At 37.2% G+C, this 17,678-nt stretch overlaps 2 protein-coding genes across 2 annotated transcripts in view; one reads left to right on the top strand and one right to left on the bottom strand.

Annotated features, from left to right (window-relative positions):
- LOC135463751 (pre-mRNA-processing factor 6-like) overlaps positions 1 to 1,602 on the top strand; it is a 21,271-nt gene extending 19,669 nt beyond the window's left edge. The window contains exons 25-26 of the mRNA XM_064741173.1: positions 1 to 65; positions 811 to 1,602. Of these exons, the coding sequence (XP_064597243.1) occupies positions 1 to 65; positions 811 to 963 (218 nt within the window). The 3' untranslated portion in view covers positions 964 to 1,602. The remainder of the gene's footprint in view (positions 66 to 810) is intronic.
- Positions 1,603 to 2,912: 1,310 nt separating this feature from the next.
- Positions 2,913 to 15,528, bottom strand: LOC135463619 (dihydrolipoyllysine-residue acetyltransferase component of pyruvate dehydrogenase complex-like). The gene is made up of 10 exons (XM_064740955.1): positions 15,305 to 15,528; positions 13,960 to 14,265; positions 12,985 to 13,134; positions 12,047 to 12,132; positions 10,949 to 11,089; positions 10,048 to 10,129; positions 8,059 to 8,139; positions 7,475 to 7,549; positions 6,727 to 6,791; positions 2,913 to 5,802 (listed from the first exon to the last, which is right to left on the bottom strand). Exons 1-10 carry the CDS (start codon positions 15,479 to 15,481, stop codon positions 5,673 to 5,675), a joined length of 1,293 nt encoding a protein of 430 aa, XP_064597025.1. The 5' UTR covers positions 15,482 to 15,528; the 3' UTR covers positions 2,913 to 5,672.
- Between the last annotated feature and the right edge of the window lie 2,150 nt (positions 15,529 to 17,678).

The raw sequence follows: 17,678 nt of genomic DNA on the forward strand, positions 1-17,678 counted from the left end.
TTGACCCGGACTTGGGAGACTCCTGGGCATATTACTACAAGTTTGAAATGATGCATGGAACAGAGGTAGGTTAACTCCCTTGATAGACATCTTCAGGGTCTTGTCTTTATTATTTACATGCAAACATGTCTGTCTTGCAGTACCTACCATCTAGTAAGACAGTCTGCTAGCAGAACCATTAAAAAGTTTCACCAAAACAAAAAAAAAATTGCCTGTTGAAAACAGTGGCATAAGTGAATTTTGATTGGTTTATTGGTTATTTACACAGGAAAGCTGGAAAATGCTTGTTTATGCCATGTCGTCATGAGCTAAACAGAGTTCACCAATATCTTGTGTGTTCTTGTTGTATGCAAAAACTATTTGGCTCTCCTGTTAAAGAATTGTCCACTGGATGTCAGGTACTGAAAACAGTAGGAGTTGTTGCTGAAGTACTTTAAAATTAAATGTAATTAATTTATTTATTTGATTGGTGTTTTACGCTGTACTCAAGAATATTTCACTTATACAATGGCAGCCAGCATTATGGTGGGAGGAAACCGGGCAGAGCCCATAGGAAACCCACGACCATCGCCAGGTTTCTGGCAGACCTTCCCACGTACAGAAAAGTAATTAAAAAATAAACTTTAATGGTTGATCATTTTGTTTCCAGTTACATGAGCAGCAGCATTTTTGGTGCACGTTTGATTTCTGTTCTTTGAATGAAAACATGAAACCATGTTAGAGACATTTTAAAAACAGCCAAGAATTTACCGCTTAGGTTTTGATTTTAAGCCAGTCATTGTTCAGCTATTGCTTTTCTTCTCGTTTCAGGAGCAGCAAGAGGCCATACGCCGCCTGTGTGCTAATGCAGAGCCTCACCATGGGGAGAATTGGTGCCGAATTTCCAAAGACATTGCTAACTGGCGGCTTCGGACAGAGGAGTTATTGCCCTTGGTGGCAGATTCTTTGCCAGTTCCGGTGTAGAAGGCTAAAGACGTATAAACACCAGCAAAAAGATTCTTTGCAAGTTTCAATATGTGGAAATTGTTTTGATAGAAATGTACATTGTATAAAATGTACGATATTTTCCTTTCAGGAATAGGAGTTGGTCTCATGACATTCTAAACTTGTGTGGTTTGTGTTAAATCGACATCAGACCAAACCAGTTGTAGACAATATCAGACCAAGTAAGCATGTGTGGCAGCCTCATATGACCATAACACATTCTTGTGACTCGGTTTTATTTGTAAGATAATTGCTCTAACAGGACCATCTGTGAAAAGCTTGTACGCCTAATCATGCTCTACAGTCAAATTTGCATGTTATCAAAAAGACGGATGTTCATGCATCCAAGTCCTATCATTTTGAAGGAAAGGAACGGTTTCCTGAATGTATCAGCTACTTTCAGAAGTTTCGCTGTACAATTCATAGCACATGTACAGTATAAAACAATCTTTGGGCCCATCATGTATTTGATTATTACATGATTAGATGTGTTGCTGACAAAATGCCGTTTTTCTGTTTGGTACAAAGTCTGTTTACAACTTGAGAGATGTGAAAGAAGTTTAATCTATGGTACCGACAAGAATGTACATTCTAGCATAGAAATCAACAATAAAAGTACTCAAGAAAATCATAGGGGTTGTCATTGATATGTGTGCTGTACTCAAGGATTTTTCACTCGTACTTGGCTGGGTCGGTTTATTTTAAGCCGATAACCCATATTATTGGATTCAGGAAAAATACACTGAAATTGACGATGGTCAAAATCATGAAGCTCTCTTAAGACATTGTTTATTTGATTTGTTTGTTTTATGCCGTTCTCAAGAGTATTCCACTTATATGATTGGCCAGCCAACATAGTGGAAGATGGAAACTAGGCTGAGCCCAGGGAAAACCCATGTCTTTCCACAGGTTTCTGGTAGACCTTTCCACGTACAGCCAGAGAGGAGAGCATTAGCTAGACTTTAAAGGCTTGTCAGTCATCTTTAGTCTTAATTTAAAAACTAGTTTTTTGTGCTAAAATGAATACTACATGTTGCCTTAGACCTTCATGACAAAAATCAAAAATCAGTTTTCAAGTTCAAATCTAAGTTCAAGAATAACACTACTGGTTAAGAATAAGCCTTCTTAAAATCTTAAGACAGTTTTGCAATCCTTGGGCCTGGTACCTGACAATCTAGGTACTGTGTACATGTTGAAAGCACCTACTACATTATGTGGGCGTTCTATTTTCTGCCAAATTTGTCCTAAACTTGGACAGCTTTGTAACTATTGATGCACCCACAAAGATATAGCGTGTAAGATGGATGTACAGAGAGAAGAGCGGACGTCCGCACGTCATTCTGAAGCACCTGCCCAATTGTTTAGGGGGAGTAATCAAATCTTTGCTTGTTTATAGAGTAAGAGAGATTAAAGTTGACTTGTTTAATGCCTTACTTATGAGTATTTCACTTGATGTTCTGTAATTCTTCAATTTTTTAGGGCAAATATTAGAAAAGGCAGAGAAATTTCTCTGTTTTTTGGAGCCATGTATTTCATTAGATGGATTAACAATGTGTGAAAAGAGAAACTGTGTATTCCTATTAAAATTTTGTGTATATTGGCTAAAATAGGCAAACCAGATGTCCCAAAAATTAGAAGAATTACAGTATTAAACACATGTACAGTAGTTAGTTTCATGGGTGGAGGAAACTGGAGTTCTGAGAGATCATTAACAAACTTTATGTAAAACCACCTAAATGGCCTTACAACCACTGCTGACCCTTTATGGCCACTAAAACAACTCAATCAGGAAAATACTTTAAAAAATATATATATCTTCCTTGCCCAAAGCCGGGATTGAACCAACACCCTCTGTACCAGCAATCCTAGACGTTGGAGATTATACAAGCACATACTAGCTTATGAACAAAATGACAACAATGCAGATAAACCTCAAAACTTTCTTTTTCTTTACTGAACAAAAATACAACACACTTGTATATTGTTCCTCTACATATATTTATACATGTTCCAAGTAGCTGGCATGGTAACCATAATACCCCTTGTAACACTGTACTGCTAAATAATATAGGATCAAATTCATGTTCCAAGTCCTAAGTCCTTCCTTACATTTATGTGATATTTGTCACCATGGAAACTGGTATAATTAGTAAGAGCTTTTTAGTAGTGCACGTAAACCATAAAGTGCACGTAGTCACTTTGTACAAGTACCCTAATTCTTCTAATTTTTAGGACATATCAGTAATGCTGAAAGCAGAATATTACTTTTCTTTCCCAGCTTTTTGGAAAAGTAAAGATACGAGTGTGTTGTTCATTAGATGGTCTAACTAGGTGAGAAAAAAAGAAATTAAATAATCCTGATAAAGTTACATGTATATTGGCTAAAAAGAGCAGACCGGGTGTCCCAAAAATTAGAAGAAATGCGGTACATGCCACAACATACACGTGGGCCTCACCGAATCTAATGAGTCTGTGAACACATGAATACTCAACAAAACTTACCTTACGACACTTCAGATATCATTGATACCAGATCTAGACAGAATTTGTCAGAAGATATATATCTACTTTTTACAGCCACATGTACACATACAACTTACTGAAGATCTCTAACAAGTAAACCACATAATACATGAACAATTCTGGATCGTTGCCCTTTTGCTTGTAAAATTTTTTGAAAACCAGTAATTTGGGTAGAGTCATAAAAGTACAATACTGCACAGTTATTTGTGTATCCCTTTGTATTTGTGAGAAGAAAACTACATGTTGGTTAGGAATTCATCACAAACTACTTTAATAACATAGCAGTAATACTTGTATGTAAGGCAGTGATAGGTAACCCACCCATCTGTAATATGAGCGAATAACAAAGTGGTATAAACAGAGGAAAAAAAAAAGTCAAAAAAAAAAAAAACAGTACTGAGAGTTTATAATACCGCAGTTGTATTGTAACAGGTCACTCTGTGAAATGTCAGATTGTCTTTGGCCAGATTTAGAAATACTTGTCACCTCTCATGTACATGTACTATATATCTTTATTGTTCCACAGCCAGTTTAAAACCACGCACATTGTATTTATGTACTAGTTCAGCAGGAGCACTAAAGTTTCCAGGTGTGAAATCCTCAAATATTAATGGCTGTCTACACAAACCTTACAGACCCTAGATACTTATGCCAGATGAGGCTTAAACTAACATGACATTTGCTTGTCTAAATTTCCCTCATCCATGCTCAGTGTCAGAGTTTGGACCTATGGTTTATAAATAAATGATGCTACATTTGATATGGAACAACTTGAAAATTTCATCCAATAAGAGTATCAAAACCAGATGGACCATCAAGGATTTGAACCCCCTCACCAGCATCACACGGCCACAATATAAACTTCATTGAAATAATAATGTTTTATGCCTAGCACTACATAACAATGGGGAAAAATATCATTGATACTTTCACTTAATACTCTAAAAGTAAAACTTGGTTTTTGAAACAAACACTTAAAACATGAAATCTATCTGCAAATGCATTTGTAGAATCATTGCAGATTTATTGTTCTTCATAAGATATATTACATATTTACAGAAAATTCTTGCAAATTGTAATGCTGGTTTTAGTAAAATCAGTTTAGTGGCACTACATACTGAGTCCAAACAAACAGAGGACAAATTTTACACTGGTTCAACTCGCTAAAACTACAAAACAAGAACAAACCACACATACAATGTATCTAGCACTATTAAAATGAACATCATAACACCATGATCACCTACCACTGCACAACTTGCATTTACTTGGGGTTTTTGTGCTTCTACAGTACAAACACCCAACATGTTTTCGACCACCCCCTATAGAGCCTCAAGGATAAATGATCAAGAATTATACATTATGAAAATGATGACAAATAAAGAGGGTCTAGAGTAGTGGCAGTAGTTCTGGCCTTTCAACATGACAATCACCAACCCATAGCTCTTACATTTGCTTCATATACATGTATTTCTGCCGGACAGACACAGCAGTCTTGACCCATTTAAATTTCAAGAAACATCGAAACAAGACAACAACACAATTGTACATTATCCAGTCCTTTTAAAATCAAAAACAAAATACAATCAGTTCATTTACAGACAGCAACACTACTGTTACTAGGGGGTACTTTTGTCCATTTTGGAAGAATCATTCACTTTTCAGAATAACAAATTCCTTTTTTCTAGATTCATCCATTAGTAAATAAATTGAAGTTCAACCCTTGTGGTTTAGACTGCAAGTATTTGTGTACAGGGCATTTTGCCAATTACATACCATCTCATTTATAACAGGAGATGATTATGACTGAATTCTCTGTTTCATTCTCTTTTTCATATTCTCTGTATCTTGGTTACAAAGGACAAGTGGACAGTTTAACAACATAAAACAGAAATAATAAACAAGATCTAAGAACCAGTTCAAGTCCAAAGCACTAACAAATTCATTACATCTGAGTTTTCACTTCAACCTTAATACAAGTACCAATCCTACCTCCCCTAAATAATGGTACAGGCCAAATTAACAAGAATGTTCAATAATAAACAGTATCAACACCGGATTGTGTGGCCATTTCATTTCGCTTGTTACAGAGATGCCTTGGAAAAAAGAGAGCAAGAAAATGAAGTTGTTCTACATTTGTGCATATTTTTTACATCCCACAAATGTTACAACAACATCGTGTTGGGATTTTCTAAAAGTTTACGGAACTCCGCAAGCCACTGTGCTCCCACTGCCCCGTCTACTACACGATGGTCGCAGCTCAGTGTCACACTCATGACGTTGGCTGCACTGAAACTGAAAAAGACAAGGTACATGTACATGCATGAATTTCACTGAAAAACACTGTCTGTTATGATATAAATGTACCCTTGGAATATGCCCCTCCACTGAACAAGTTATTATCGGTTCTGTTTTAACAGCAGTCTTAACTACACATGCAGATTACAACACTTAGTAAACATCAAGTCGTCAAACAATTTTGCAAACCAAAGCATCTAATCATATCAAATTTTTATTAAGATAAAAATAATTCTTCTCAGGCAAATTAAAATTAAATTTGACTTACAACAGTAAAATTTTGAATTTTTTCCACTCTACAGCTATTCATGGAGAACAGTGAAGTACATCACACTGCTTCAGGACTCATGATATTAGCGTTATTAAAATTGTTAGTTTTCTTGTATTGTACCTCCTACACCAAATACAAATCAAATGTGTAGGACAACTAAGAAAACACACACATTATGATGTATTTAACATGTATGGAAGCCTGAATGTGCAAACTCTCTGAACTGCATAATCAGCAACAAACTGTTTTGCCAATCATGAATGAATTTGCTTGCGGTTTAACGTCGTACTTAGTAATTTTTCAGTCATACCATGACGAGGAGTCATTTGGTGTATGTGCATACATGTATACTGTGCCTTCTTGTGGCAGGTTGAGGCCATGCTGCCAAAGTGCTGCGCCACTGAAGTATCATGCCAAAGACAGTAGACAGGACACCCCATCCCGTCACATTATACTGACACCTGCCCAACCAGTCCTGTTTGCTAACTCGAACCTCTCAGTGCTGAGTGCCAAGCGAAGTAGCAACAAGTACCATCTTTGAAGTCTGGTATGACCCGAATCTGGCTTTGATCCCGGGTTTCCCGACTTCCAAGTGCCTACCAATCATGGGGCAGAATGGATGTGACAACAAGGCAGAAAAGAAGCCTTACCCTTGAGCTGCATTCTCATCCACAATCAGTCTCTTATCTGTGGCTCCTACAGCTAGGATACATGCCTGAAAACAACACAGGGCAGAGGTTACTTTTCTGTACATGCGTTCACATGCTGTGAAGCAATATTAAGTTATTACTGGTCCTGCTTCCAGAATAGTATTCAAGTCCATATCGGATACATTAAAAAAAAAAAGAGTCGAATGTATGCTGAATATTTCTATTTAGACATTTATAGGATTTATTTATTTATTTATGTGATAATTGTTTTATAACATACTCAAGAATATTTCACTTATACGACGGCGGCCAGCATTATGGTGGGAGGAAACCAGGTAGAAGCCCGGGGGAAACCCACAACCATACGCAGTAGGCTATATAGAAAATGAGTTTAATGCACTCCTAAATACTCACAAACATCTGAATGCTGCTGGCCATTTATCAGACGTTAACACCAGACAAAACTTGGGCATGTTACACATATACTAAATATAAAAGTACATCTTCCCTGACTGCCAATAATTGAATGATCGAAAGCTTCACACAGAATGCCTTCTAATTAAAACTACCATTCTGACAGAGAGAAGACAACAGGGTGTATTGAACATGGTACACGTTAGGCCTCATTGCCAGTCAGCGCTCAATGGCAAATTGCAGAACATTTTGAGTGAAGAGCGCTCAGCTAATTGTTTACTTTTGTGTTTAATGCACGAGTACAAGTTATTCAGCAACCTTCACGGTAACTCACCTGTGGTGGGTTGATAATGGCACTGAAGTTTTTCACTCCAAACATTCCTAGATTAGAAACTGTTATAGTGCCTCCCTACAATGCAACAAAACATACATCACGTTCTTACTTGGCTAACATCCCTAGTAACTATAACACTAGTTACATGCACATGTACGCTGTAACTCAGTGACAGGATAAACTTCAGTAACCTTCTTGTTGTCCAGGTGTCTCGGTAACAAATTTTTCCAACAGAAGACCCATTATTTCAGCCCAGAAGGCCGATGTGCAAGCAAATCTCATCAGTGTCATCATTGTTGCCACAGCTCAGCAAAGGGAGATAATCAAGACGCATGTGGTATCTGCTGCAGAATATGAGAACATACACACACACACGTGACCGTTGGTATTTAATAAAAACCTGAGAATTTCATCTGAGGACGAATAATACATGTTACAAGACATAGACTATAGAGTGATGCGAACACAGACATAACTTTTCTTTTCTAAATAAACACTAAAAGCAAGGTTCCATGTTGCATCTCTGTTTATTCTGAAACCAGCATAATCTTTAGATGTCTGATTTCCCTGCTGTAATAACATACCTGGAACTCTTGAGGCTGAAGTTTTCCTTCCCTCGCCTTTGCTGCCAGAGTTTTAATGTCCTGATTAATTTGTGCTAACCCCTGAAAAAGAGCAGGTATAAATTCTATTAATATAATCAGTTACAGAAGCTCAATACAACACAAAATCACAACAATTCCACAATGATGACAATTCCATACAGTGACTGTCCCAATTCAACTGATAATAACAAGGACATTTATTTTCTTAAATCCATGTTCCACATGCCTGCTTGTCAAACCAATCCAAGGGTCATAGAAGTCATTTTTCCACATACTTGCCACCACTTTTTGGGCAAAATTAAGTTTTGTTTTCAACTGAAACCGAGCTTTTCTACATTAGGACAAACCATTTGAGATACCAAAACTGAATATATTTGTATGTTACTATACTTCATTTATTTCTTTATTTTATTTGATTGCTGTTTTATGCAATACTCAAGAATATTTCACTTATGTGATGACGGCCAGCATTATGGTGGGAGGAAACCGGGGCAGAGCCCAGGGGAAACTCACGCCAATCCGCAGGTTGCTGGAAGACCTTCCCACTTGCAGCTGAAGAGGAACTCCCAGCGACCTCATTGGTGAGAGGCCCCCGGGTTATTACGCTACGCTAACCAACTGAGCCACAGAGGCCACCAACACTTCATTGATTGAGGTAAATATCACTGCCTATATATAAACTCCAGCTGGCCTCCTACAGCTTGTTGATACTGTAAACTGATAATCAGCACACACTGTGGTTTAATATTGTAACACGTATTTCAGGATACCAGTCCAGTGAAGTGTGAAGACCTGCCCAGAAAGCTTAAATATCTTAGAGCATCAGTCTAGATCGACTGAACTCGCAACAAGAGCTATTGGTCTTGACATTACTTCAAAAAATATTCAACAGACATGACTCAAGACAGAATGGTCATGTATTAATGGCTTATGGAATGTGTGGCTATCATTCTTAGTCTGAAAAAGGAAATATCCAAAGTAATGAAAAGAAAGAAAAAAAAAACATTTGAGAAAATAAAAAATCATGCATCACCTTACACGTAAGCTTCTCTGCACATTATCTGAATTCTCTTGAAATATTTTCCTTACTAGTAAAAATAATCGAAGATTTCAATCAACAAAATAGTTCAAAACAAGGTCTGATTTGACTTATTGACTGGGTACTAATCACATGAAATTTACTGCAAAAATCAGCCACCTGTAATAAGAAAATGAAGAGACCCACAAATAGTAATTTACTCCATGGAGTATTAACTATAATGATATTCAAACAGAAGGCTACATATTTACAGGGCTAAAATACACTGCTACGTTATGTATCAATGAATTATCACTTTTTCCATGACAAATACAGCTGGATTTCAAAGGCCTGAAGTCCAGTCTGGCACATATCTCCTTGTTCAGTCTTTGAACAAAAAACACGCTTTTATATTGAATTTATGTGGCTGGTAAGTGCATCTTCATGTCTGATAAGGTCTTAATTTCGCTGCTATAAGCATTATGTAATTATATAACTATCCCTGAGAACCGATTTGGTGGAGACCAAAGAAGCTTACTATGTCTCATGTTTCATACACCCCTCAGCTTCCAAAAATTGCCTTCTTAAATCTAATCAACACAGAGGGTCATAGAGATTTCCATTAAAGGGAGATAACTCGTAACAAGAACAGTTTTCTTCACAGAATTTTGAATATCTTCAAACTGAGGTAATGTAAAATTTTGAATATTTCTTTCAAAAAACTACCTCAATATGAATAAATATAACCAGCTAATGAGTTTTTTTATTCAATCAATGGACTTAATACTGGCTCGCAAGGCTTGCAATCATGGGTTGATCACAACAACTTCAAAAAAATTTTTTTTTTTTTTTTTTTTTTTTAACTTTTTGTTTTTCTGAGGAAGGGCAACCTGAATTTTCGATTTCATCAAAGGTCAACAACTCTGGTTGACAGCTGTCCTTTGGCTTACCTTGACATCTGCAGAGAAAATGATTGGTGTGATGAGGCCATTATCAGTTGCCACGGCAACGCTAACATCTACTGTGTGATATCTACAAAAAGATATGAAGGTAAAATATAACCCAGCACAAAGCTATCATCATGACGCGCCTTAACATGCTTGGTAGGTCTATAACTCAACATTTAATAAGGAATTCTTACAAGGCCAAGAGATGTGCCATGCTGGAGCAACCAGAAACAACATGTCGCATCACTCATACCCCGCCCACACATAGTTCAAAGATAAAATAAAGTTTGGGTAATCAGAAACAGCAGAGCCCTCAGATAATAGAAATAACTCCTACCTGATTGGTTAAAACTGATAAAACAGCCAGCGCTTTCAACTGTCTCATTGTGTGCAGCTTTGGCTACACTGAACTGTGATATCTCGGTTGTCTGACATCACAAAAATAGAAAGCTAAGCTTTTAAAACTTCCTGTGGGATTTCTTCATCAATGCACATATACACTAACAGATTTGAGCTACAATCAGTAGTTTTCTCCATAGAAATGTCTAAATGACACAACCCTACTTTAGAAATAGAAACGTAAGCCTGTGTATTTAACATAGACTTTAGAGGTAACTGTTCTACTATACATGTACTGTATGTATGGTGAAAATCGTTGACCTGTAGTGAAGGCTGAATGCCATAAATACAGTAGAGTGGGAAGGTGCATGATGAGACATGCAAACATTCAAAGTTTTTTGGGTTTTTTTTTTTTTCCTTTTGACAAAAGGAATAGTATCTTTCCAAATACAAATCACTGTTTTTATCCTACAGGACACTGGGCATGTTAATTTTGATGGATGATTTAATACTTATTAAATTGTTTTTAAATTTTTAAATTGTAAAATTTCAGCTGGGTACTTACTGTCTGATAAACGAATCAAGCCAGGATGAGTTGGCTTCTGGAACACGTTTACTGGCCAGAGCTGTAGCTTTGATCACAAAGTCATTAAGGGATAGCTTGATACTGTCTTTGTCTAAAACGTGGTTCAGTTCTTTTCTCACACTGGAACACAAGAGGGAAATTTACTAAATGTGTATTCATACTGTATTGTGTCTCGGTCAAATTTCAGACAAAAAAGTGAATCAGAATGGCACGAATAATTTGTACAGAAATATCACCTATGTGTCTCCTGACATCATTAAGTGGCATTTAGAAGTCGGGTTTGATCACACTAACTTGACAAACTTGCTTATGGATAGCGTCAATGTCAAGTCACTGACCTGAAGAAAGTGTGAGTATCTACACCAAAACATTATCCAGAATGAAGACAGTAGTTGTTATCCATTAGCAAGTTTGTCAAGTTATTAATGTGTCTCTTGTCATGTTTGTGGGAGGATGGTCTTGATGCCTTAAAGTGAACATAAAGTCAGCCAGTAAAGTTGAATTAATTAATGCAGTAGTATTCCAGAAATGTTCTAAAAATATTTTAAAAATTCTAAAAACCTCGGAGCTCTCTGTTCAGCAGTATTAAATAATATGAGAATGAGAAAATACAAACAAAAATGCCTGATATCCAACCAAAGAGTATCAACTCTATTCCGTGTTCAAAGGGCTGATGTTATTTTTTTTAGCCTGGCGCTCAGTCTGGGTGATCTTCATAAGCACAAGCGTCGTGTTTCAGCGGTCCTGCTTGTCCTTGTCTTGCATGGGTGTAAGCATTAGGCCTTGCTGGCTATACCGAAATCAGGAAATTTATTGAACATAGCAAGACCTTTTGATTTCTAAGAGACTCTTTCATGCAGGGGAAGATATTTTTCGTTAGAAATCTGACTTGAACTCACAGCGATCCCAATGGCGACAAGCACTACGCCACGGCGTTCCCCGCTGTAACTCCATTAAACAGACTGGCACTAAAATACTAAGCATCATGTGAGTAAGCCACTAAATCCATTATCCTGAAGGTTTCAGCCTACCAGGTGAACTAGTATTTTTACCTGTTGCCGTATTTCTACTTCATACCTGATGATATTTTCCATGTTAACATCGACGGACAAATAATAATGAGGGATGGTTTGCTTGGACTGGAGTAACCGCTTAGCTATAACCTGCAATTAAAGAAATGAAACAAAACTCACAAAATTGTCAAAAACTACTTATATGTATATTTAAATGTAACATTTACTGAATGACTTTGAGAACTTGGTTAAAAGTAGAAAGCAAACAAAACAAAAATGGTCTGGTGCTCATTTTAATTTTAAAAGAAAACAGTTGGCATGCATTTTTTTTTTAACCACTCCCCTTACCACTTTGGAAACGAGTCTGGGCTCAGGTGTTCAAAAGGGTATTAGGGCTTAAGTTCACTATCAAATTTAGTCCACCTTGTTTTAAGTTTTAAGTCTGTTTAATTATAGTGAACACACTTTTCAACAACGGGGTTTATAAATAGTACATATAAGACTTAAGTCATAAATTTTATTGATTTGTTTATCTGATTGGTGTTTTACGCCGTACTCAAAAATGTTTCGCTTATAAGGCGGCAGCCAGCATTATAATGCAGGAAACTGGGTAGAGCACGGGAGAAACCCACGCCCATCCGAAGGTTGCTGGAAGACTTTAAATGATACATGCAAGGGCTTTAAAAAACTCGCCAACAGGAAAAAAAAATTAAATAGTGGTTGGTACATTGTTCTGTAGTAAAGAGTCACTGTGCACATTTTAAACATTCTAGATCAAAACATATTAATCGTAGCTAAGTTTGAATTTTGGACTTAACTCTTAAGACATTTGATAACTATGGGCCCTGACCCCTACTTTAAATGGAACATACTTTACAGTCTGTGTTTTTTCAATCTGTATTCTCCATAAACCTACATGTAGTAACACAGATACATGTTTTTACATAGGTCTGCCTGCTAATCACTGTTGTATTTTGCCCAAGCTCAGTCTTGCGCTCTTACCTGTCTAACATTGGACAGAGGTATATCAGTGTAGGCTGCCCCTGGTGCTGGGGAGGGGGCCTGTTGGGCCACAGGCTGTGCCCCTGGGCTGAAGTTCAGCACATCCTGTCCCCGGATCCTCCCATCTGGGCCAGAACCCCCTGAGATTTGCTGCCAACAAAAAAACACCACCATTCTGCATCTGCCTTTTTTTTTCTCTCTCTGACACACTGTTAGTTACATCCTACTCAGGAATAGTTTACTTTAAAATTCAGCTACTGTCAAATCAGAGAAAACCAAAGAAACTACCGTAAGTTGCATCACACACACAAAAAACTTCCAGGTATAAAGTCATAGTGGACACAGTAACAACTGGATTTGAACCCTCAATCTCATTTATCAAGGGTTAATGATGCATCAGCTGAAGCAGTCGAGGTACTCAAGGATATACCTGTACAAATCGGCACCATAAATTAAATGTACAATAAACTCAAAAACATCTATTGCAGATTAGCTTTCTAACTGATAAAAAAATTTAGTAGTCCAACAAACATTTACACTATGTGCATTACCAGCGATATCCTGGCTTAAATGCAAATGTGGCTTCGAGTGAGTTTGGAGAGGCCAAAGTGAATGCAAAGCAGCAGGAATTAACCTAATCATTTGCATTACTGAACTTGCTGAAATATGACTGTGTCAATGGACAAATTCCTGAACTGGTTTAGAAAAAGACTGGTAGTGTGAACGCAACATTTCACAAGTGGCTACAATTTAATCTGTACAGGTTTGATCCAGATTAAATTTTGGGGATGTGAATGTGGTAGCTAGATGTATTAAAGAAAACTTTTCTCAGAGAGGAAGAAAGTTAAGAAACTGTAATTACTGGAATTCTTTTGATGCTAGCATGCTCGCCAGTGGACTGCAGAGATTCCTCCTCACATGATTCAAATTTATAGTCCCAATAAACACAGGCCAAGAGGAAAGTTTAAAACTTACCGTAATATCAATGCCTTTCTCTGCAGCTAGCGTCCTTGCGAGTGGACTGGTGAAAACTCTGCTTCCTGCTGGAGTGGCAGGTTTGGCAGCTTGAGGTTGTGAGGGTGGGGGTTGAGAGGCAGCCGGCATAGCAGGGGAGGAGGGAGGAGGGGAAGTCTGCTCAGCTGGAGGCTGAGAGCTGGGGGCAGATGCCTGATCTGGTGTGGAAGAAGGTGCTCCTCCTATTGCCTGGTCATCAGCTTCAGTAGGAACATAGTCCTTAAAGGCAGCAATGTCTGATTCCTCTGGCACTATGATACACAGCAGCTGAAATTTTAAACAATATTAAACATAATTTAAGCATTGTAGATTTCTTCAATGAAAGGTAAACTGCAATGGTTTTTGGTCTGAAACTGAGAGTTATCAGAATAAATACATGGTGGTGACTGTGTTACATTTTTCTATAATTTTGTATATGTTCAGGTATTCTATAGCTTTTATATAATACCAGGGATTAACCACACAAATATTTATAGTGTATATAATGTAAGTATGAGTTACACATAATGTCCAATTCGCAGTAGAACGCATGATTTTCTTCAGTGACGTGGCTGCAGTGCTTGGATACTCAATATGTATTTTATGAGGACAAATACACTGATAACTGTGACATAATAAAAGAAAGAACAAAATAGTTCATAGCTTTAGACCATTTTGTTACACATGTTAAGGAGTTTTACAATTTCACCACTTGCTCAAAACGTGGCTTCTTGAGCATTCAGAATGTTGTGACCTCAATGTAGTCCAGGTTCATTCATCAGGATCTTCAAAAACATCACAAAAACTGTTATGTGTTTGTTAACATCACTAAAAGTCACCACCAATAACACTGCCAGGTTCTTCAGATTTTTTTACATTCACAAACAGTGGTTTGGTTTACGAGTAGAGAGAATACTGTAATTCTCCAACCAATTCGTTTTCAAGGTGATTATTCAAGCATATTCTGAAGGCATTTTCCTGTGTTGTCTTAAAAAATTATACTTTTTGTGAAGCCCTGAAAGTGGCCAATCTAACCAATGTAGTTTTGTCTCTAATACCAAATTAAAAATGTGTATAAATTGCACTTAAAGTTGCTCTTTTCTGTGTGAAATGGTAGGGGACATGTATTTGATGCTCCAGTCAAATCTGGCTTGGCCATCAGCCAGAGAATTAAATTAAAAAAAACAAACGGTTTTACACTGTCAGGTATAACACCTAGAAATGTTTTCAGTTTTAAGAATCCACTGCATAACACACCAGAGATGCCCTGTACATACACATAACCACGGCAGCCCTACTCCATGGGCTCCTTGGTTTCTAGTCTGACCTTGCCAATGGGCACATCCTTGCTTCCTGCAGGTATGAATATCCTGGCCAGGTAGCCCTCGTCAGATGATTCCCAGCCCATGGTGGCCTTGTCCGTCTCGATCTCCGCCAGCAGGTCACCCTCATTGACGCGTTCCCCCTCCTGCTTCTGCCAGCTCACAATGCTCCCCATCTCCATGGTGGGGGACAGGGCTGGTAATGCCACCTTGATGTGCTCAGGCAGATCTGGACAAGGAAAAAAGATTTCAATATAGAGTTCTAGACTAGAACTGTGTCAAATCTGTCTATCTTTTCAAACACACACACACACACATATATATATATATATATATATATATATATATATATATATATATATATATATATATCTGATTGGAGTTTCACGCCATACTCAAGAATATTTCACTTATACCACAAAGGCTAGCATTACGGTGTGAGGAAAGTGCACTGGGCCAGACAAAAAATTCACCATCCACAGGTTGTAGACAGACTTTCTTTCGTAAATCATTAAACTACATCAAGGATTGACCTTTCACAAGCATTTTCTTGGAATTGACATACATTTCTATATGTGTTTTTGAAATAATAATTATCAACTAGTAATTGTCAGGCTTAGCATGTCTTTCCCAGACAAGGTCATGATAAATGGACAATTAAATGCAGTGGTCTTAGGGTTAAATACCTGAACTGCTGTAAAGGCGGGTCTGTTGCCATGGTGCCACTTTGCATAGATGTTGTTCAGCTGACCGGGACAAACTGAAGTTAAAGAGAGCCCAAACCTTGGCTTTAACAATTTCAAACATAATTTACACAGAGTCTAAAAGACAATAAACAACTTACTCCTCCTACTTAAAATATATACATAACAATAGTCTAACTGTTTAATATTGTTGTTATCTCTCCTGTAAATGGGCTATATGTCTGTTTGTGGATGAAAATTATTCAGACAATAATCAGAAGAAAAAATCCTTCATTTCCACAAATGAAAACTGAATATGACTCAATCACAGATTCCCCTTAAGTCTGGAACAAGCTCTTTCAGCTTCAGCTGTTACTCTAAATCAGGAGCTTCAACAGGTACCTGGCGAAGCTAGGGAGGTTATGTACTCCAGTTTCCTCCACCCATAACTTTCACTACTGACAACAGACATAAGGGATACGAGTTGTAAGTGAAAAAGTCTTCAGTATACTGTTAAACAACTATGAAATGAATGAATTGCCAACATGTATCATCACATAAACTCATATAATCTATTTTGGCCATTTGTGCTTTGTCAGGATGTAATCAAGATCAAAACCAACTGATCGCACGACATAACAAGACTCTGAATTCTTAAAACAGTAAATTACATTAACTGTCATTGTTTTGTACCTTAACAAAACATGACACACAGTATTACTGGATATGTATGGAATTTAGGAGTGACAAATATCTTGTGCTAAGGGAGGCAACTCTTGTAAGAGATGCCACTTTAGTGTGTAGATTTTTTAATCTGAAATTATAAATGATTTAAATTCAAAATTTAAACAAACATTCATTTAACAAAGAATCTGTTTGGAAATGAAGTCTATGGACAATGCATACAGTAACAAAATAAATAAATGAAAATTTACACTTTTCTAAAAACTTCAGTAAATATATGTTAGCAGGAAGTCCCATAATTGTGCAAACATACAGCAAATTTAATATTTTGTATTACTAAAACTGCTCTGTTTATATAAATCCACTTGCCCATCTTATGACAGCCTACGTTTGCCACAGCTTCTCATCATAAATACAATTCACGAGTTGTGTTTCAGATATCACTTCAGTCGCTACAGATTTTCTTACATACATATGCATCCTGTTAGGCTGTATTCAATACGCAATCTTAACATTCTGCAATCAGTGCAAGGCCGCCACTGGTATGACATGCATGCACGTTTCTTGCATAAGGCACAATATACATCTATGGGCTAAAATATTCCAGAAAAATAATACAGTAAGCAGTCCAAAGATTATTAGGTTTGTCAACAAGTCATGCATCAGGTGATTTGACATGAAGGGGGAAAACTTCCATATAAATGAAAGAGAAAAATTTGTCGTGTAAACGTGAAAATGATTTGCGCCACGGTATTAGAGTTGTCAAATGATTAATGTCATTTTCCTGGACATGTAAACTATTTTTACATGATTTACTAACACAGTCATTGGCGACGCTAACATAGTGATAAATCACTACTCATTCAGCACAAAAAAAAAGACCCGTTCTGAAAGTGGATTTTATGTGTAAATCTGCAAATGAACTTCATCTTCAAGTTCAGCAGATCAGAGAAACCGAAATGACAGACCCATACCTTCTACACCGCGTCCTTGCATTTTTCAGAGCTCTTGT

Source organism: Liolophura sinensis, chromosome 3 (genome assembly GCF_032854445.1).
Source record: "Liolophura sinensis isolate JHLJ2023 chromosome 3, CUHK_Ljap_v2, whole genome shotgun sequence".
Taxonomy (NCBI): domain Eukaryota; kingdom Metazoa; phylum Mollusca; class Polyplacophora; order Chitonida; family Chitonidae; genus Liolophura; species Liolophura sinensis.